Source organism: Myxine glutinosa, chromosome 8 (assembly GCF_964187855.1).
Source record: "Myxine glutinosa chromosome 8, kmMyxGlut1.1, whole genome shotgun sequence".
NCBI lineage: Eukaryota > Metazoa > Chordata > Myxini > Myxiniformes > Myxinidae > Myxine > Myxine glutinosa.
Genome location: NC_136268.1, coordinates 139,420,779 through 139,443,569, shown reverse-complemented (window position 1 = coordinate 139,443,569; position 22,791 = coordinate 139,420,779). Strand labels below are relative to the sequence as shown.

The following is a 22,791-nucleotide window of genomic DNA, read 5'->3' as shown; positions in this document are numbered from 1 at the left end:
TAAACAAGATGGACACTACAAGGACTTTCAGGAAATCGGAATTTGAAGGTGGATTTGTGGTGGATTAAACGGGGGTAGAAAAGATGAAGGTTATGGATGGGGGAAGATAAGAGATTGTGACGACCAGCTGTTTTAAAAACCTGGAGGGAGGAGTGGGATTGAAGAAAGTGTGGGAGTTTGTTCCAGAGGTGGGGAAAAAAGAGGAATGAAGGAGTGAAGTAGTGAAGGTGAGGGGAGAGTTTATTTTGGCAGTTTCACCATAAGAGGGTTGCTGGCAGATCTTGTAGGTCCTGCAGGAATATTTGGCAGACAGAGCACAGATAGTTAAGTCATGTATGAATTCATTTTCCTGTTTGTGACTCCTTGGTCTATAATGTTTCGAATGAGCAGAGTGGTTATTGTTGGAGTGGTTAAATAAATGTTTTGTTTGTTAAATAAAACAAACATTTGTTCATATATTTTTGCCAGAATTCCAGACTGGAGAAGTTGCCCACAATTTGTACATGCAGTTGGAAATCATTTTGATCTACCTGTTCAAGGAAGATTGGACGCAAGAGGAGGTCACATGGTCCATCACGCCTGTGCTTCATCCACAACCCTGTTGACTTTATAAATTTGTTAATCTTTTCTTTATAAACCCCATTATTGATCAAACTTAAAATCTTCAGGGAAGAGAGTTAAACCAGTGTATTGCCACAGTGTCCTATTCTTTCCAAAAGACCAGTAGGATTGATACTAACCCTTTCCTGCCAGAGACAAAAGGAAAGTTTGATTTCTGTGGTTGGCCAGGACAGTCTGCTTTGTCCCCATCGAGGACGTCATGCTTGGAGATAGTGACCTCCACCAGCACTGCAGCAGCAGAGCATTTTTAAAATAATTAGCTTCGCTCCTGTTGGAGAGGTTGAACAGAGACTAGACTGCTCTATGGCGAGTATACGTCTGATATCGTGCTGCGCCCTCTGTTTAAAAACAAACAAAAAAACAAAAAAACTCTCGAATCGAGTTTAAGGGTAAATGCTGCAATTTTTGAGCTTTCAAAGTATTTTTTTGAGCAAACGTCGTGTATTCTCTGGTAATATGGATGAAGTTGGCATGGCTAGTTTTCTTTTGTTTATTCTGTATGAGAGTATGGACAAAATGGGGAAGGGATTGTGGTGGACAGAAGGGGGATAGCCAAATAATAGGGGGTGCAGGGGCGATGGTAAGATATCAAAATGCCTCTATTTGTGGACATAAATAAATAACATTTTGAATAATTTATCAATGTTTGGTATTTGGTCTTAGCACCTCTTCAATGGATTTGTTAGCAGCGTAAGACTGCAGTGGAGTCATGGGACATAACGCTATTCAAAATCGAATGTTTGTCACTTTCATATCGGTATTGGTTACTGGAGAACAAAACAAAAGATATCAGGGATCACAAAGCGATCACCATGAGTAAGCTTCACCCAGCTTACCCTTGTCGTTTCCCGCAACTTACCCTTTGCCCACGATCCAAGGATGTCATATTTAGTTCGGGCTACCATATGACCTTGACCTTAACCATTTAGGAATAGCGTGTATATTAAGAAAATGTGTCATCCGCAATCTATCCATAAAGTTCAACATCATGAAATACAGAGGAAAATTGTTCAAGTTATTATCAAAAAGGTTTTTTTTGCTAAAGGACACAAGTCAAATATCAGGTGCACACCATCAATGCAGGCCCACTATTATTATGCAAGAACATATTGGAAGGCCAACGTTCTTTGAGATTCGGCATTGGCAAAATTGAGCGATGCCAAAAAACACTTTTTTGGTTAAAAAAAAAAACAGGGAATGATGACCTTTAACCTTTAAAAAAAGGGAATAATGCACCAATCCATAAAAAGACTGCCATTTAACCTTGATTTTAAACCCGGAAGGGTATGATGGAAAATGAAGCGTAAATGCATCACTCAAAGGCTATCTAGACATTAATTTTGTTCGGGTCAGACAAACGTTAGGCGAGTTATGGTGAAAAATGTTACAATGCCTACAATTAGTCCATGACCTTAAAATTCGGTCAAGGTCAAATAAAATGAAGTCAACTCTGCATACTTTATATGCACATTATTAATGCAAAATTTCATTCCTATAGTCCGTGTACATTGGCAGAAAAGGAGGAAAACTTAAATGTTGGTTTAGTACTCCTTGGGGGTGTAAGACCTTGACCTTTAACCGATCGGTTATGATGTAAATAAAGCATAAATGCACCATGCTCTGGAGTCTAGGCTATCTACAGAGGGCAATTTTGTTCTGATTGGACAACCATTAGTTGAGTTATGGTGAAAAGAGCTAAAATGTCAATAATTACGTCTTAACCTTAAATTAGGTCAAGGTCAAAAATAATTCAACCCCGCATACTATTCACATTATTAATGCAAAATTTCATTCCGAAAGTCCCAGCCAGCTCGGAAATTGGCGCTGCTCGGAAATTGGCACTGCTCGGAAATTGACAAATTATTTTTTTATTTTTAACAAATGATGGTTTAGTACTCATAGGGTGTCTAAGAAATTCTGGGGTACCATTAAAAATTGGAGGCACTGATTGTAGAAACAACCCTAACTAGAAGGGCACTCACTAGAGTGCATACCTCCGCCAGGCTGAACCGTTTGTTTTGTATCCCAATGATGGGCCGGATCTGGATTCGGACCTGTACCAAAATCTAATCGGATTGTTCTTGTCACCTAACCAACTCATCCACCTTGTTTCGTCATAACTCGTCCATAACTTTTTTAAATATCATGTTATATATCGCTTTTCGCCCAATCTCTCAATGGTGAAGAATCACTTTAAAAATTAAATAATTTTCATATCTGAATCCATATTCAGATATTCACCAAAATCGAATCCATTCGGTCTTGTCGCACACCCAATATATCCACCAAGTTTCATCCGAATCCGTCCACAACCTTTTGAGATAGTGCTACATTCTGTTTTTGGTCTCGTCTATCTATGGTGAAGAATCACTTGAAAATTCTCATATCTGGATCTGGATCTTCACCAAAATCGAATCAATTCGTGCTTGTCACACACCAACATGTCCACTAATTTTTATACGAATCCATCCATAACGTTTGGAGATATCCTGCTTACAGGCAGGTAGACAAATAGGCAGACAGCCAGGCAAACAAACAAACAAACAACCAGACGGGGGTGAAAACATAACCTCCCCCTAAGGTGATGGAGGTAATCAAGAAGTTCAGCCATGGCAGTAGATATTGATGTCCTTTTAAAGAGATGTTTCACAATATAATGTGCTGTATGTGTATCACCATTAAAATAAATTTATAATGGAGTTCAGTATCCTGGGGGATCAAAGCTGGTCGACAAAAGGCTCATCAATTGTGATATTGCTGCCATTTTAGAGGCAATTTGCTTTTCCCCATTTTGGACATGATTGAGTCACCATTGTAGGCATTTAATTGTTGCTAATGTTTGTTACTTTCTCCCCCCCCCCCCCCCCACCCCCAATTTTTAACCACGTTCCCAGATATGGCATGGCAGTTTATTATCAGCACGTTTGCCCACTCAACAACTGGTATGGATTTTTACTTTTCTGGCCGTCTCCTCTCGTGCGGTTCTCAGTTCGAGTATTGCGTCTCTGAATAATTGTCACCTTCCTTTTCCCTGTTGCATTTTTCAAAACCGACCCCCTGCATCCCTCCTCCTAGCCTTTCTTGATCCCCATTTCCTTTTGTTTTGCTTTCTCTAATGCCTCCATTCTTTGATTTTTCCTATCCTTCCCCCTCTCCCCAACTCACCAGTTTACTTTGTCTTTGTAGAATGTTTCATGATTTGAATTGCCTCTTGTAGACTGCCTTTTGTCTTTGTCTATGTTAAAGTGAAAAAAAATTGTTTTCCATGAATTGTTGATTCGGTGAATGAAGAAGAACATCTGGTAAGGGCCATAAATGTTTAAAAAAAACAACAAAAAAAAACTTTTCCTGGTCCAAATTCCAATAAGATCTACAACATTGACCTGGATGGGAGGACTCTTTTTCTTGCGTTGGGCTGCGATTACATGATGTCTGTGCAAGATACTTTTCTGCAGAAATTATTTCAATAAAAAGCAACGTTGTTCGTTCCACAGAAGGAACTGTTGATTTCACTGCACATTTGGTCTTGTTAAAACCTGCCCTCCTTTGCTTTGCTGTGGTATCCTGATGTGCAAGAACTATACAATGCTCTTCACATTTGAAGCAATGTCGCTCACTCTTGGCACATGTACCAATTGGCAAGGAAGGCCTTCTCCAATTTTTTTTTTTTTTTTTTTTTTTTGTATACAAGATCGAGGCTCGTGAAAGAGCGAACATTAATCACACAGAAAGACAAACCGACACATAAAACATATAACATCGGGAGGGTTAGACAAGATGGGGAGAGAGGGGGAAGGACACAAACACAACATTTGAGAGCAGGGACCGAGAGACATGGAGACATCGAGAGATCTGAGAGAGGGCGAGGGCTTTGGGGGGGGGGCATGGGAAGGGGGCGGTGGGAGAGGTATAAAACATATGGACACTGCCAGGACTTCCAGGAAAGAAGTTGGAATTTCAAACAAGGTGGATCTGGGGTGAATTAGCGGGGGTAGAAAAGATCAAGGTTTTGGATGGGGGAAGATAAGAGATGGTGGTGAACAGCTGTTTTAAAGCTGTTTTAAAGCTAAATTCCACAAAGCACAAGGTTTTCCCTGCAAATCGACTGCTTACAAACTCCTTCATGCAGTATTCTCCATCTTTTTTTTTAAAGCTAATTTACCCAATTTGGTTTTCCTATTAACTAACTCGATTTTTGCTTTTTTTGTGATCAACTTTAATTTTAATCAGCAGGCAGGGAATTTGACCAATATATTAGCGCACTAAGGCCTACTCTTTAACTTTTGAAGAGTAAACAAGTATTATACCACAACACCTTTTTCTCCTGAACAAGTGCATTGGCATATGTTGTACTTGTTTGAATAGTTAAACTTTAAGCAATTTCATTTTGCCTCCAGGTCGTACAACATCTCGTGTCCGGCAGTGGAACCCGATGCGAGGTTTGGCCCAAAGAGTTGCTGTACAATCCAGGACATTCCTCTTGTAAGGTCAGGAAGCACATTCATATAGGCTTGCTATCCCTTTTCCCTAACATGCACTTCTCAGTTTTTAATTCTCCAACTGCTGGTCTCCCTGAGGGAGAGGGGCATCATCACACTCCTAAAAGGCCTTTGGAACTGCGCTGTATCGGGCAGTAGAATACATTATGGGGAAACTATATTCTTCTTCCGATATAAGGGACGAGCTGAAGTCACTGGAATTATTTATTACGAGCGGAGCCGACCCGTTGCTTCACCGACGGACCAATTAGTCGTCCTGTTTGCCAAAATTAATTTACCCGTGTGAAGAGTGTGTTAACCTCAGTGTTGCCCAGGTAAAATAGGAAATTGTAATACTCTCTGCCACCAACACCAGGTGGTGCTCCACCGTACACATTTACATGGATAATTCACGCCCACCCACACCCCCGCATGAGGCCGTGGCCACATAACCTATGTTACCCCCACACAATGTTGTATTACTGTAGAGTACCCTGAGTAAAGTATAAAAGCGTTTATAGCTGGAGTACCCGGTGTTGCTCAGGCAAAAAAGAAACATCAACATATTTGTAATGAGGGCAAATATAATGGAACAGCAATTGCATCCAAATCGGAATGCATCACAAATGTCAAATCATCATATCTTCAGACAGCTTTATGACCTCAGTGTATTATTGCAGAGTCTTGGGATTTACAACATTTGCAGTTTTGTTGGTGGTAAGTATTCTTCTTCCTGAATGTCATTAAACTTAACTCAGAAATGTGATCAACGGCACATTCAGCAGCATATATTCAACCAAAAGCATTTAATTCCACTTCTAAGGTGACGCCAGTACAGTATTTACCACAAGAAGAATGTAAAAACGGCAGTACAACACCAGTTTTTCGTTGAATATATGCTGGTGAATGTGCCGTTGATGATCACGGTTCTGATTTCAGTTTGATGACGTTCAGGAAGAAGACTTACCACCAAGTTCAACCGCTTCTGGAATTGTCTGATTGAATCTAATTTGCTTGATCATCTGTGTTCAAATGTCTGGTAATTGTTTTGTATTTATTTATGTGTGTGTGTACTTGTATATAACTGTCATTAATCAAAAAGGTTTAGGCACTATATAGAACGATTTTTTTTTTAATCCCCCCAAAAAGTAGTTGTTTTTTTTTCCCCAATATATATATTTATATATTGTCGATAACACTCCCCAGCACTCACTGACAAACCCCTGAAAGTTTTACGAAGATCCGTTCAGCCAACTCTGAGAAAAATGGTGACACACACAAACGGCTCTCTTATGGTATAGATGAGGTCCAACGGCACCATTCTCCTGCCCTGCCTTGACCACGATACTCCACTTCCCACTGTCCTCAGCCAACTCTCTCCACTCTCCAACCACCCCCACCTTGCTGATGTCACTCTTCACACGATCCTCCCATCTCAACCATGGTCTTCCTCTTTTCCTCGTACCTTGCTCCCTCAACCTATCCGCTCTCTTTGCCATTCTCTCTTCCTCCATCCTCACGAAGTGTCCAGCCCATCTCAGCCGGCATTTCACCAATCTCCCCGTCAAGCTCATCTGCACACCAATTTCCTGCCTTAGTTCATCCATCATATCATCCTCCCATCCACCCTCTTCACTCCCACAATCCTCCTGACACATTTGTTCTCGCAAACCTGCAGCCTCTGTTTCCTCTCTGTCAGTGCCACTGTCTCCAGACCATAAAGATACGCCGGCATTACACACGACATCAGAACCTTCCCTTTCAATCCCTCCCTCCATCCTTCTCCACGCGTCGTCCTCCACACCCACCTGGATCCTCCTCCGCACGTCTGACTCCGAATTACCACCCCCTGTCACTGTTCCCCAGATACTCAAACCTATTTCCCTGTATGATCTCCTTCCCCCTCTAACCTAATATTCATTTATCTTCTCTGCTGCCCAACCCACATCAACTCGGTCTTCTCCATACTCATCTTAAGACCATGTTTCTCAAATATCGTCTTCCACTCCTTCAGTATTTCCTGCATCTTCCGCCTATGCTCCGCCACAACAGCCAGATAGTCTGCATACAGCATCCTTCCCAGAACACCCCTCATGTTTACATTCCTGCTGTGACCACCTCCATCACCATGATAAACATGAGTGGGCTGAGAGCACTTGCCTGCCTCAAACCAATGTTCACACTGAACTCCTCCGACATCCCAGGACCAACCAAAACTCTTCCCTTTGTTCCCTTGTACATCCCTTCTACCAACCTAACTTCTGCTTCCGGTACTCTTTTCCATCTTGGAGTCGCTATCATCATCTCTTCCGGGGCAGTGTCATAGGCCTTCTATAGGTCCACAAATCCGGTGGGCTGTCATCATGATGGTGGGTCAAGCTGCTCTTCAATTGTGGTCAGCGACAAAAGGGATGCTCATGTTTTCCACAAGTATTGCAGTTCTTTATTGTTGAGCTAGGTGTCCACCACTGCAACTGCAGCGTCAGCAGATTGTAGCTCTCTCAGCGGGTCCTGTGGAAGGCTCGGGTAAGGGTGCAGCTCCAGTTGAGGCCTTTGGCAGCACGTATTGCATGTACGTACTCGCTATTATGTTCAGCATCTGTTCATGATGCACAGTCTTTGATTTAAGAATTACATGTAGGCTCTCGTCGGTCTGCATAACACTGTTGGCGTTCAATCTCTGGCCGGCGTCATAATTAGCCACTGCAAGCAGTTCAAGTATGGCATCGTGGTTGATTCCGATAATGAAGATATCACACAGCATTTCTTCGAGCGAGTTTCCAAAGCCATAATGCTCTGTGAGACATCGCAATCTGCCACAAAGTCTGAGGTAGATTTCCCTTCATTCTTCTGGTGTGCACAGAACTTGTACCATCTTTCCAGGCATAGGTTTGTCGTGGTTGTTGACAAACCTAACAATGTCATCCATGGATTTTTCAGTAGGTTTAGCGGGAGCTAATAAGTTATTGATCCAATTATACGTCTCATATCTGCATATTGTTAATAACACCACTCTAGGCCTGGCAGCATAATTGTTGCTGTCCATCTTGGTCACAAAACATTGTTGTGAACGGTCTGTGAAATTTTCACAGTCCTCACCATCAAAGTATTGTAATGTGACTGATAAAATAGAATTCTCATTTTTATAGACCAGTCCACTCTAGAGAGGGGCCCTCCACGGACATGCGTTTCGGGCTTGGTTCTCGTCAGCGTGGAACAGAGGGTCCTCCCCGGAGTTCTTCAGTATGCAGCAGATGCTCCTCCCTCCGTCACCACTCTGGAGAGCACCTTCTGCTCGACGCTAACAAGGGCTAACAAGCCCAAAACACGTGTCTGTGGATATTCCTAGTTTCTGGTTTATAAAATGGTGAATGGTCTATGAAATTGAGAATTAAATTCACTTCCCAGAAATGGCTGCAGTACAACCTACTGGGAAGTGTTTAGCTCGAAGACACTTTTTAAAATTTAAATTGTTCCTGGCTACCCCCAGAACTGTTTTGTGTACCAAAGACAAGTTGATGTGTGGCGGCCATTTCCTATTGGTCTGGATACATGCAGCAATAGCTGGTGTGACACTTGCTTCCTGGTACCTACTACAGTAATGGGGCCTGATCTCATATGTGTATGCACATATACACATATATATATATATATATATATTATATTTTATTTACGTACATTGGGTACGGCATACAAAAAAGTAAATAAAACAAAAAAAATCATAATACTTGTGGAAAACGTGGGCATCCCTTTTATTTTATTTATTTATTTTTATCCTGGTGTTGGTTTAGCGGTTAGGGTGCAGGCTTGGGATCCTAGGATCCTGGGTTTGAATCCCGGTCGATCGCTAAATTAACGCCAGGGGGGTTGACTCGGCCTGTCATCCTTCCGAGGTTGGCAAATTGAGTACCAGCTTGCTGGGATGAATGATCCCGGTGTGTACCCCGGTTTAGAATAGGTACACCGTATCCCTGCGCATCATAAGAGCGTGACCATGGGTTGGCGTCAGGAAGGGCATCCGGCCATAAAAACATTGCCTCAAGCAGGGAACCATGATTGTCATGGGGCCCGCAAGGCTAACCCCTGCTCTAGCGGGGAAAATGGCCTTAAAACGATCATTCATTCATTTCATTCATTCGTTCATTTATTTATTTATTTATTTATTTGATTTATTTATTTATATTTATTTTTTATTTCGCCGCTGCCCACACTTGAAGAGCAGCTTTACCCACCATCATGATGACATCCCAGACTGTGTGCATAATGTTGATTATGCTGGATTTTTTGACGCCAGATTTACCCACCACATCCCCTCTGTTCTATACATTTTCTTGTATGCAGCAACAGGTTACACATCACTTTCTGAAGGGTGTCTTGCAAATCTCCTGAGATGATCTGAATAACTGCATCTTTCAAATTGGCAGTTACACTACTCACAATAAGTTAGGGATATTGTGGGAGTGAGTTTTTTTTTGTTTTTATAGGGGTTAGGGTTAGGGTATTGAAATCAAGAATGCTGTGTTTTTTCACACTCATTAATAACCATAGAATTAGGACCAACAACTTTTTTCAACATAATTAATACACAAAATCAACCACACCGAAGAACCTGCCAATATCCCCAACTTATTGTGAGTAGTGTATTTTGAAAAGCGATTACAAAATTCACGCCGTCTTCTGTGATCATTTTCATTAAGTGCCAGGAAAAGCTGAATTTACAGACTTGACATTTAATATGGAATATTTTTTTTGTGGGGGTGAACTTACTTTTCAAGATGTCTTAGAACCAAAAGTTCATTGGAATTATGTTGAAATTATTCTAGATTTTGTTAATGTGACCTTTAAAAGAAACAAAAACCACATTTGACATTTCGAAACAAATAAATTGATCCTTGAAAGTGATGTAAACTGATATAGAACTCAATTCATGGACAGTACTGTTAAACTTTTTTTTTTTTTTTTTTTTTTTTTTGTATACTGAATCGAGGCTCGTGAAAGAGCTGACATTTACTTCACAAACAAATCAACCAGACAAACAAAATATATAAAAAGAGGGAGCGGAAGACAAGAGAATGGGAAGCACACAAACACTTGAGAGCACACAACATTTGAGAGCAGGGAGATGTGTGGGAGGGAGAGGGCTCGGGAGGAGGAGGCGTGGGAAGGGGTGGGGGGGTGGGGGGTGGGAGAAGTATAAAACACAAGGACACCAAGGACTTCTAGGTCAGAAGTTGGTATTTCAAAAAGTGGAATTGGGGTGAAATTATCGGGGATAGAAAAGATCAAGGTTTTGGATGGGGGAAGATAAGAGATGGTGGTGAACAGCTGTTTTAAAGACCTGGAGGGTGTAGTGGGATTGAAGAGAGTGAGGGAGTTTGTTCCAGAGGCGGGAGAAAAGAGGAATGAAGGAGCGAAGGTGAGCAGAGAGTCTTGATTTTGGCAGTTTAACCATAAGAGGGTTGCAGGCAGATCTTGTGCGACCTGTAGGAATATTTGTGGGACAGAGCCCAGAGAGAGCTGGGGGGGCAAGGCCAGAGAGGAGTCGGTAGAAGACGGAAAGACCACCAACCTGCCTGCGGTGTGAGTGAAAGGCCCTTGGAGTTAGCTTCATCGCGGGAGATTCCAATGATTCTGAATGCTTTGCTTTCAACAGCGTGAAGACGAGCTAGGTGTGAGGCAGGAGCACCAGCCCAGAGGGGAGAGCAGTATTCCATTGAGCTGCGGATGAAAGCCTTGTACATGGTGAGGAGCTCAGGTGTGCCAAGGAAGGACTTCGCACGACGGAGGATGCCCAGTCGGCGACTGGCTTTGGAGGCCAGATTTGAAATGTGGTTTTCCCAGGAAAGATCATGGCAGATAGTGAGACCCAAAAGTTTGAGTGACAGAACTTCTTGGAGAGGATTATTCAGAAAGTAGATGGGAGGGTTGTCCAGTCTGTCTTTTCGGAGAGACATTGTAAGAGTGTGAGATTTGTCAGGATTGAAAGACATGTTCCACTTGTTTGCCCAGTCTGTGATTTTGTCCAGGTCTGCAGAGAGTGAGTAGGCTGCAGACTGTCGATCTGAGGGATGAAGAATGGAGCGACAGAGAGTAGAGTCATCAGCAAAGAGATAGAGAGGATTTTCAAGAGAGTCGGGGAGATCATTGATGAAGACCAGAAAAAGCACAGGGCCCAGAACACTGCCTTGGGGAACTCCAGCCTGAACAGGAAGAGGAGATGAGAGAAACCCATTCAGCGCCACACGTTGACTACGACTAGAGAGGAAATCCGCCAGCCATGCGTGGAGATTTCCATGGATACCAACAGAGGAGAGTTTGGTGAGCAGGGCGGGGTGCCAGACCGTATCGAAGGCACGTGATATGTCAAGGGAGACAGCTCGAATTTCCTGTTTGGCATTGAGGACCTCCATCCATTGCTGAGAAAGCAGAAGCAGCATGTCCAGAGTAGAGTGACCAGGTCTGAAACCAAATTGATGATCAGAGATCAAGCCATTGGAGAAGAGGAAAGATTTCATATCTGAAGCAATGATGGATTCCATGACTTTACTGATAATTGAGAGAAGGCTGATTGGTCTGTAGTTGCTAGGATCTGTTTTTGCACCTTTTTTGTGCAAAGCAGTGATGTTGGCAGATTTCCAAGCAGATGGCAGATGACCTTGAGCAAAAGAGAGTGTGAAGAGAACAGAGAGAGGGAGTGAAAGAGCGGAAGAACAAGATTTTAGGACCCGTGGGCTGATGCCGTCAGGTCCAGTTGCAGAATCAGAGTCGAGGGTTGACAGAAACTTTTCCACCTTGTCAGGAGGAAAGGACACAGAGTCCAGGAGCAGCTGGGTACGACTGGGTACGGTGGGTACAGAGAGGGATGGGTTTGGGACACAAGATTTAGAGGCAAACACAGAGTTGAGGCATTCAGCTTTTTCACGCGCGGAGTCAGCCGTGTGGCCGTTTGAGGTGAGGGAGGGGATGGAGGGGGAACAAACACCAGAAACAGATTTGACCAGACGCCACCAGGATTTGGAAGAGGGAGACAGATAAGAGAGTTCTGTCCTGAGAACGGATAGATATTGTTTCCTGGCTCTCCTGAGGGTGGACACACTTGTTTCGGGCTTTGTGAAAGGAAATGAGATTTCCTTCCGTTGGATTTGCTTTCCAGGAGACGAAAGCAAGTTGTTTCTGGGCAATAGCCTCACCACAAGATTCCGTGTACCATGGACGGGAGGAAGGGTATGACAACTGAAGACGAGATGGGATAAATCTGTGCATGAGAGAGAGCAGTTTACTTTGGAAGAATTCCCAGGATGAGTTGATGTCAGAGGCGGTAGAGATGGGAGACCAGTCCAGATGATTGATGGCTGCTTGAAGACCATGCCAGTTGGCCTGAGTGAAATGCCAGACTCGTCGACGCTGAGGAGGCTCTCTGAGAATGGTCAGAGAGATGTCGACTTTAACAAGCACATGATCAGATGAGCCGATTGGAGCAGAAGAAGAGCAGCAGACATTTTCAGGGAAGTTAGTCATAACCAAGTCCAGAAGAGAAGATGCTCCATTGATTGAGATCCGGGTCGGGAAATTGACAGATTGTGTCAGTCCCAGTGAGTCACAGAAGTCCTTTGCTGAAGAGCCATGGCTGGTGAGAGAGGTACCCACACCCAGCCAACTGGCATGGTGACAATTGAAATCACCACATATGAGGAAGAGAGAGTTGGGATGGGTAGATAGAAGTTGGTCCATGTTATCAGACAGCGAGATGTAGATGGAGTCATCACTGTTTGGTGGACGGTACAACACACATATGAACAAAAGGTGGGAGCGAAGGGGAAGCCGTAGCCAAAGGTATTCCTGGGGGTGAGGTGGAGAGAGGGCAGTGCAGGGCGAGTGAGGAAGAGAGTTTTTTATAAAGATAGCAAACCCCCCTCCAGGACGAGGCTCAGGTCTATCATACCGGAGGAGGGAGTAACCTGGGAGAGATACCAAGGAATCAGAGACATCATGAAGGAGGAAAGTTTCTGTTAAGCAGATCACGTCTGGTTTGTCAGAAGCAACCTGTATGGAGAGATCAGTCAAGTTTGAGCGAAGGCCCCGGATGTTTGAGGTCCATACTGTTAAAGAAGAGGAAGGGGGAGCATCGGATACAGAACAGGGGGGGGGGGAGCGGTACGGTATGATGTGGAAGAGGAGGAAGAGGTAGGGAGAGCTGTTGAAGGTGCGTCAGAGATTTCAGAACAGCTTGGAGAAAGGGAAGTATGGGGCGGACAAAAGGTTTGATGGTGATTGGGTGAGGCGCAGTGAGGTGTTGTTTGAGGAGGGGGAAGAGTGAGGCAGAAGGTTGAGGGAACTGAAGGTGAGAGTTGGAAGGGGGAAGAAGCGGGGAGGACGCTTTGAGGAGGAGGGGTGAGAGGGGAGTCTAGGAGGGTAGGAGTGAGGGAGGGTCTCAGAGGGGAGGGGTGTGGGGGGAGTTTAGGATGGAAGGGGCAAGGGGGGAGATCTGAAAGGGATGGGTGATGGGGAAGATTTGGAGGGGAGGGGCAAGGGGGAAGATTTGAAAGGGATGGGTGATGGGGAAGATTTGGAGGGGAGGGGTGAGATTGGATTTTGAAAAATGTACGATTAATGGGAAACGAACATTTCTTGCAAAATGATATTCTTGCGACCTTCGAGTCAAAAATACGTTTGAGGATGCTGAAGGATGGGTGGTGTTCTGGAGAGTTTAGGGAATGAATGAAAGATGCACTTTAAGAGATGGATTTTTTTTTTGGAATGAAAAGATTTGGTGAGCAAGTCGAAAGCATCCTTTTATAGAAGAAGAAGAAAAAGGTGTTATAGAATATGACAGAATACCATTCTTCAGGGGACAGATGGAACATTTTTTAACGACGTGAACAAAGAACGAACGAACAAATAAGAACGAAACGGATAAGAACAGAGAAGGGAATATATATATCTATTTTTTTATATATATATTTTTTGAGTTGGGATGAAAACAAAGACAGAGACCGAACGTGGAACGTGAAAAATAGAGACCGAAAGGAATTGCGAGCGCCGAAAGGAAACCGACGATTCTGTACACAGGTATGAAAAACCAACACCAAGAATACTATTAGAGACACACCAAATAGTTACATACACAGTTACATACACACCGAAAGAAAGATAAAGTTTCGACCTGTGGTAAAGCCGGTATTACGACAAAAACACAATTGTGAACAGTTACTTATTAACTTCGAAAGCGTGCGCGCATGCACAGCTTTGAAGAGACGTGACGTCACGTGACTTCCCGAGACGAGAAGAGACGTGAAGAGACTTTGAAGAGATTTAAAACGTTAGACAAGTGGTCGATGTTCGGGGAAGTTAGGGGGAGAAGAGAAAATCTAAGAAATAAGCAATACAGCGAAGGAAAGAACTTAAATTCACAGAACACCTATGGGGGTAGGGAAGCCGAGATAAACTAGGCCGCGCACGCGGTGGGACAGAAAAGGATTAAATTATACAAAAGTTTGCAAGAATTGCAAATCAACACCAACTGGAAAACACCCTGCAACACATGCACAATAAAAAAACGAGTAGGAATTGACGAACACTAATGGAAAAAATACTATAACTTTTGCTGCCGTGCAGAGAGCTCCAAGACGTTTCCTTGCTCCAGGGACCGGAAACGGAAGTCAACGGAAGTCAACGGAAGTCAACTGTCAACTTCTGTACGTTTTCGGAAACGGAAGTCAACTTCTGTACGTTTTCCAGAAGTATCACTTTATTTTGCACATGAGCCAAAAATTTTTTTAACAAAAGTTAAATTACGACTGGGATTACGGACAGTAAAATTACAGTTCAGTACTTCGTGTAACCCCCACGAGCATTCAGGAGAGCACGTACACGTTGAGGCATGCTGTTCACGAGATTTGCCAAGGTTTGGACAGGAATTGCTTGCCATACAGTGACAATAGCATGCTGCAATTCACGCACAGAGGTCGGCTGCTGGTCCAAGGGGTCGATTTGACGTGTTAATTCTGCCCACAAGTTCTCTATCGGATTCATATCCGGGGACATGGCAGGCCACTCCATATGCTCTACACCACGGTCAGCAAGAAAGTGTTGGATCATGTGAGCACGATGAGGCCATGCATTGTCATCTTGGAAGACAAAGTTTCCTCGAAAGGCTGCACGAGCAAATGGAAGCAATGTTTCTTCCAGAATGGCCCTGTACTTGAACTGGTTCAGGTTTCCATTCAGAACAACCAGGTCAGTTTTGCCCCCTGAATGAAAAGCAGCCCAAACGGTCACCCCACCACCTCCAGCTTGGACTCTTGGCACTATACAATCTTTGTTGTAGGCTTCATGCACTTGTCTGCGCACTCGGACGTGGCCATCTTGATGATAGACCAGAAATCTAGACTCGTCACTGAAGATCACGTGATTCCAGTGTCCTGGCTGCCATTGACGGTGCTCTCTGGCCCACTGCAATTGGCGCTGGCGGTGTTGTCTGGTCAGAGAGTGCGGAAGGCGTGGCTTTCTCAGGGGACGCCTGGCACGATAGCCTGCTTGAACCAGTCGTTGGTTGACTAGCCTTCTGGATACAGGCACATTTGTCAGTTGCTGCCACTCAGCCCTAAGCCGATTAGCTGACTTGGTACGGCCATTGCGGACTAACCGGTGCAGCTGGCGATCATCCCTCCTTGTGGTTCTGCGGGGACGTCCTGGCCTCGGTATTGGAGTAGGGACACCCCTCTGAGCATTTCGTTTCAGGATCTTTGACACCTGACCTTGAGTGATGCCATACTGCCGAGCAATAGCACGCTGTTTCATGCCATAATTTCGTAAAGCCACCACTCCATGACAAACAGCATTGTCGAGTTGACGGACCATCTCCAGAGGAAGCGGAAATAACTTTTGGAGATGTGCAGCAGTTGTTTTCCACTAATACAGAACGCAACAACCCTTGTATGCCCGACTGTGAAGCCAATCATCAAATGCACCTGTCCGTACATTTTGCCACGCCACCTGTGATATAATCCTGTTGTTGACTTCTTGCTGCGACAGACAATCAGTGACATGGTTCTTTTAACAAATAAATCACCAAAGTGTAAAAGAAACTCACCAGATTGATATACTGAGTTAAGAAAGTAAACCCAAGGCAAGAAAAATTTTTTTTTCCATATTAAATGCCAAGTCTGTATGATGGAACAAGTCCAATATCTTCCTTCAGTACTTGTCACACTAATGTGTGACTGGTTTGTTTCAACTGAGAGTAGTTTTGTTGATTCGTGTGGACATCTCTGCATGCATTTCCGTACAGGTTCGATAGCCTCTGCTACATGAACAAGGCTGTATGTTCGAAAATCGTCGCAATACAGATAACATTGTATCCAAAACAATATCGAAATACAGAATCCAAAACATTGAAAGAAGCAATTTTATTCCCTGGGTTTTTTTTATTGTGTTGCTTTGGTGGCGAAATAAAACACTCCTGAGTATGTCGAGGAGAAAAGGTGGTGGAGACGTTCAGCTGGGCGAACGAAGCTTGTTCGGACCCGCTTCCTTGGAAGAGTCGAGGGAAGAATTTAGGCACGTCGACAGAATTTAGGTTTTTTTGGAAATTTAATTTATTATTTGCAGCATGGTTTTGTCTACCCTGTAAGGCACCATGCCTTCATTTATTAGAAGCATGCAAAATGACTGTTACTGCACTGGGTTTATCGTCGAGTCAGGAATTGAACCAAGATCAGACACAGAATTGCTATATGTCTCTTGCAGCCAATTGTATAAATCATTACTAATCTAAATTGGATCAACATCAAAAAGGGAAGATGCCAACTTGATATACAGAAAACTTGAATCGGCTCTGTTGTTAACGATGTGCAATATGGGAGCAGCTGCAATAATATGACCATTACTGTTTGTTTTCTACTTCGTTAACAAGTTCCAGATCCACCACTTATCGTTCGTCTTCAACTTAGACACACAAACTTCGACTCTTGGTGTTGCTTAGCGACCTGTTAGAATGTAAAGAATAGTTTTATTTAACTTCTGTCATGTTTACATTAAACATGACTATACTTGCAAACTGTTAAATAAAGAGCTCATTCTGGCCAGACGGAAGCCTTGTTCAATCTTGGTTTCATGTTCAATGAAATTTGAACATTTTCTTCAGACCATCAGACATTTTCATCAAACAATTTTCATGTTCAAACACATTAATCATGTTCAATCTTGGTTTCATCAGACCACAGAATCTTGTTTCTCACAATCTGAGAGTCCTTTAGGTGCTTTTTTGCAAACTCCAAGCGGGCTTTCATGTGTCTTTCACTGAGGAGAGGCTTCCGTCTGGCCACTCTGCCATGAAGCCCAGATTGGTGAAGTGTTGCAGTGATGGTTGTCCTTCTGGAAGTTTCTCCCATCTTCACACAGGATCTCTGGAGCTCAGCCAGAGTGACCATCGGGTTCTTGGTCACCTCTCTTACCAAGGCCCTTCTCCCCCGATTGCTCAGTTTGCCCAGGCGGCCAGCTCTATGAAGAGTCCTGGTTGTTCCAAACTTCTCCCATTTAAGAATTATGGAGGCCACTGTACTCTTGTGAACCTTCAATGCAGCAGAGATTTTTTTGTAGGCTTCCCCAGATCTGTGCCTCGACACAATCCTGTCTCTGAGCTCTGCAGCATTTCCTTCGACCTCATGGCTTGGTTTTTGCTCTGATATGCATTGTCAGCTGTGAGACCTTATATGGACAGGTGTGTGCCTTTCCAAATCATGTCCAATCAATTGAATTTACCACAGGTGGACTCCAATCAAGGTGTAGAAACATCTCAAAGATGATCAAGACAAATGGGAGGCACCTGAGCTAAATTTCAAGTGTCATAGCAAAGGGTCTGAATACTTATGTGAATGTGATATTTCAGTTTTTTATTTTTAATAAATTTGCAACACTTTCTAAAATCCTGTTTTCTCTTTGTCATTATGGGGTATTGAGTGTAGATTGATGAGGGAAAAAATGAATTTAAACGATTTCACCATAAGGCTGCAACATAACAAAATGTGAAAAAAGTGAAGGGGTCTGAATACTTTCTGAATGCACTGTACATGCGTGTAAATATTCAAAAACCTTTTCAATATTATATTTGTAATTGTTAACAACCCCATTACATGCAATAAACACCTCACGATATACTAAAGGGTATTAAATATATTTCGTCCTGCTAGTCCAGATCGAGCTGTGCGAATACTGTACGAATGCATCAGTCAAGGCAATCCCAAGGAAATTTGAGGTTTTTTTTGGAGAAGAACAATGCCCGAATTATGTGATCATCAAATAATCCCATCTTATGGCAGTGTTCTCATACAGAATACTATTCGACGAAACGGTGATATGCCTTTGGCCTTCTCAATCAGCAAGAGAGACGATTTCCCATGGCAACACAACACAACTCGCACTATGATGTTGCCACTGGCAGCTTGGATAGGTTGGAACCACTCAAGGGAGGGGAGTGGGTGAGGATTTAAATTCAGTTTCTTGTCTTCGATTCAAGTTTTGAAATATTTGCCAAAAAGAAGGTTATAATTATTAAATGAACAACTAACCAATTCGATGAACAACTATCCTTTTGTTTTGCGATTGCCATACAGTCCTCATGACTGTGGCGTCTGCTGTCCTTTCACCCACTATTTCATCTCATTAATTCCATTGGACCTTTGCCTTCGCTCCATTCTGGCAGACTGAAACTGCACTGTTCACCACAACATTTATAGGGCTACTGGTTACATTTGATCAGATGATTCATTATCATGAAGTTAATGTGGTACGTTACTCGACCTCCCGACTTTTCCTGATGTAAAAGTTTTGCGGGAAGCACAATGGAATACTGCTCTTTCCGTGAGCAAGGCACCTTGCATTCCTGGGTTGCTAAGGCCTTGCAGAGATAAACAGCATCGCTTAAAAGGAGGTCAAGGGCCATCTTCTTTTCTCACAGCATAGTGACCTATTTAATTTACAAGCTGGTCTCGTACCCCAGGGGCGTTTACCTCCTGCCCATCTATAAGCCCCACAAGATCATATAGACACAAACCAAACAACCCATTGCTTTCCCACCAAGATGAGGAAACCTGAAGCTACATTTCAACCTTTCACCCACATTTCTTTTATCTATGGAATTGCCTATCTACATTAGTCAAAGCCTGTAATAGTTTCTACTCTAACTTAACTTGCTCATTTGTCCGTAAAGCATCCATCTGTTCCCTGCCATCATGTTAACATTGGCCTTTAGCTCTTCAAGATTCACGATATGAATTGAAAACAAACTTTATATTCAGGACGAGATGCCATTGGATCCGAGCCACATAATGTATGGCCAGCAGGAATGTTTAGTGTTCTCATCAATGAACATCTGCTGCAGATGTGAAATTCAGTCATCTGTCCAGTCGGTCATAAAAATAACAAAATATGGAAAATTCCATTCTATGTAACAGATTGACTTCACATATGAGAAATCACAGTTTTTATGGAAAAGAAAAAATAGAATTTTTTAAAAAAAACAACTAAAAAACAGCTAAATAAATCAAGAAAAGCAGTGACGAAGGGAGACGGCAACATATATATATATATATATATATATATATATATATATATATATATATATATATATATATATATATATATATATATACACACATATATATATATATATATATATACACACACATATATATATATATATATATACAGTGCATTCAGAAAGTATTCAGACCCCTTCACTTTTTTCACATTTTGTTATGTTTCAGCCTTATGCTGAAATCGTTTAAATTCACTTTTTCCCTCATCGATCTCCACTCAATACCCCATAATGACAGAGAGAAAACAGGATTTTAGAAAGTTTTGCTAATTTATTAAAAAGAAAAAACTGAAATATCACATCGACATAAGTATTCATACCCTTTGCTTTGACACTTTAAATTTACCTCAGGTGCCTCCCATTTCTCTTGATCATCTTTGAGATTGCGTCGAGGAACAGATCTGGGGAAGTCTCCAAAAAATTTTCTACTCCATTGAAGGTTCCCAAGAGCACAGTGGCCTCCATAATTCTTAAATAGAAGAAGTTTGGAACAACCAGGACTCTGCTCAGGTTGGCTGGGCGGCCAGCTCTAGGAAATTGGGGGAGAGGGGCCATGGTAAGAGAGGTGACCAAGAACCCGATGGTCACTCTGGCTGAGCTTCAGAGATCCTGTGTGGAGATGGGAGAAACTTCCAGAAGGACAACCATCACTGCAACACTCCACCGATCTGGGATTTATGGCAGAGTGGCCAGACGGAAGCCTCTCCACAGTGAAAGACATGAAAACCCGCTTGGAGTTTGCAAAAAAGCACCTAAAGGACTCTCAGACTGTGAGAAACAAGATTCTGTGGTCTGATGAAACCAAGATTGAACTGTTTGGCTTCCTTCTGGCCATGTCTGGGTGTTGGTTAGCCCTGGCGGCGTTGTGAGCGAATGAGTCCATTTACAGTGCGATCGTTGTAGTTATTGTGGCGGCCCTTTTTGATGCAATAACGAAGGGAAAAATCACAGGGCAATTTCACACTGAGGCTTATCCTTATGGACTCTGTCTACATAGCATAGGTCCACCCCTCATATGGAGACACATATACGATCTTAAACGGACAGTCGGCCTAACTTAATTGACATCGAGGTGGGTTCTTCTTCTTCGCGACATTCTGAGCCTTATAAACCTACACGATTCTTTCTCGACTAAGGTATTTCATCCCTACCCCAAAAACACAAGTCCTTCATCCACGTGACCAAATTGCTTCTCTTCAGTTGTGCAGATCATCTATGTGGGAAAGTTGTATGATTATAGTGGTGACAGTACTTGTTAATCATCGTGGTAGTAACAGCACATCAACTTTATGTTTGGCAGATATTTCAACTTTTTTCGATTTGCTCTTCAAATTGACAGTTTCATTGGGGAGGGGAGAAGTGGGGATGAGGATAAATGTTTTTTGTTTGTTTTTAGCTGCAACGAGCAGCTCTATGAGAGGACCGCGTTGTTGTTCTTGTTGTTGGGGTGCCTTTTTGAATAGCGCATGCGCATACACTCGGACGTGCGTTGGTATGAGGTAAGAACATCGCGGACTAAAATCGCGATTTGTTTGAAGAAACCAGAATAAATTTAGCAACAAAGACAACATGAATGTTTTCATATCAATCTCGTTTCACAGAACTTGACACAAATTAGGTGTAATTTTTGAATAGCGCATGCGCATACACTCGGACATGCGTTGGTAAGAGGTAAGAACATCACGGACTAAAATCGCGATTTGTTTGAAGAAACCAGAATAAATTTAGCTGAAAGACAAAAAGACGCTAGTGCATGCGTATGATTGAATGACTGGTCGAATTTGGTAGCGCATATTGCAACGGATATCCTCATGATTCTACACGTCGCAGCTGGTGACAACACTGTAGTCATTTTTTTCTTGTTTTTTAATAGAGAAGTTTGGGGTTGGTGGGATATTTTGTCTTCGAAGTTATCAGGTGTCATATCTTGTAAAAAAACACAAGCGTACGTTCCTTGAACTTTTTATTCATTTAATATATGAGCATCAGAGCTGTTTAATATACACCAAATCTAATTTCCATTTCATCCTCCTCTGGTTGATTTTGTTTTTGGCTTGATGACCATGTGACATGTTGAAAGTTAAAATATATATATTGTTGCGGATCTCACCGTCGGCCCCTTTTCCCCTTACCAAGGGGGGATCAGTCCCCTTGTCTACGACTGACCGACATGAGTCCTGAAGCTGCCCAGCTCCCTCCAGAGAGGCAGGTGAGCAACCTCGTTCGAGACCGCGGACAAGATGTTATTTGCCGAGCGGATTAGCAGCCGCGGCTCGAACCATTAGCAATCCTACACCCGATCCTAAACGTTGGTCAAATCGTGCCACAGGTATTCAATGGGGAAATCACAAAAACGAAACGGATGTAAAGGAAAGAAGGCAAGGTAGGAAGAACAGGGATTTATTACTAATATTTACAAGACCAAAGAAACCAAGGAAAAAGGAAGAATACAAAAATAATTTACAGAAGAGGAAGGAGACACAGTGCAATACTAGCTTATCTATACAGTCTTACTTATTCCCAGGGACAACTCGAAGGACAGACGACAATCAGACTTACACGGGGAATGAAGCAGGAATGAATGGCAGGAGGTGGATGGCTGGACGGACGAGAAGGTGGGATCACCGGGAAGGATGCGGGCCCGGTTGGTGTGATGACGCGGCTCGAGGTGAACAGCCGCCGACCCTCCTCAAGCGTGTTTGCACGGCGGTGTTGCTTCGCGGCCGCAACTGCCGTCAAAGCTCAAAGCTGCGGTGGTCAAAACTGCGGTGGATTCCGCTGCGGTGAACTCCTTACTCATCTGCTCGTGGGGGCTTCCTCGGTCATCCGCTGGTGGGGGCTTCCTCAGTCATCTGCTTCGGTCACCCGCTTCCTCAATCGTCTGAGGTGGGGGCGTCGCGCCGCGGGTTATATAGCCACGCCCTACCAAGCCATGACCACACCTTACCAAGCCGTGCCCACCGAGTCCTGGTTTGGCGCAAGGGCTTCCTGGCTCCACCTCCTGAAGACGATGAGCCGGCCACGCCCTTCTTCCCCGAGTTGACCGCGTGCGCAATGGAGTCTTGGGGTGAAGAAAACCGCCCAAAGTTACTGGCA

The 22,791-nt window shown here is 43.3% G+C and overlaps 1 protein-coding gene across 14 annotated transcripts in view; it reads left to right on the top strand.

Annotated features, from left to right (window-relative positions):
- The window catches only part of TMEM150A (transmembrane protein 150A), a 185,359-nt gene that overhangs the window by 103,029 nt on the left and 59,539 nt on the right, over positions 1-22,791 (top strand). For all 14 annotated transcript variants that reach the window (XR_013624402.1, XM_078783765.1, XM_078783770.1 and 11 more), the window contains 2 exons: positions 3,516-3,563; positions 5,019-5,108. Coding sequence is in view for 13 of the 14 variants with exons in the window: in XM_078783765.1 (XP_078639891.1) it covers positions 3,516-3,563; positions 5,019-5,108 (138 nt within the window). In the remaining variant the exon portion in view is untranslated. The remainder of the gene's footprint in view (positions 1-3,515; positions 3,564-5,018; positions 5,109-22,791) is intronic.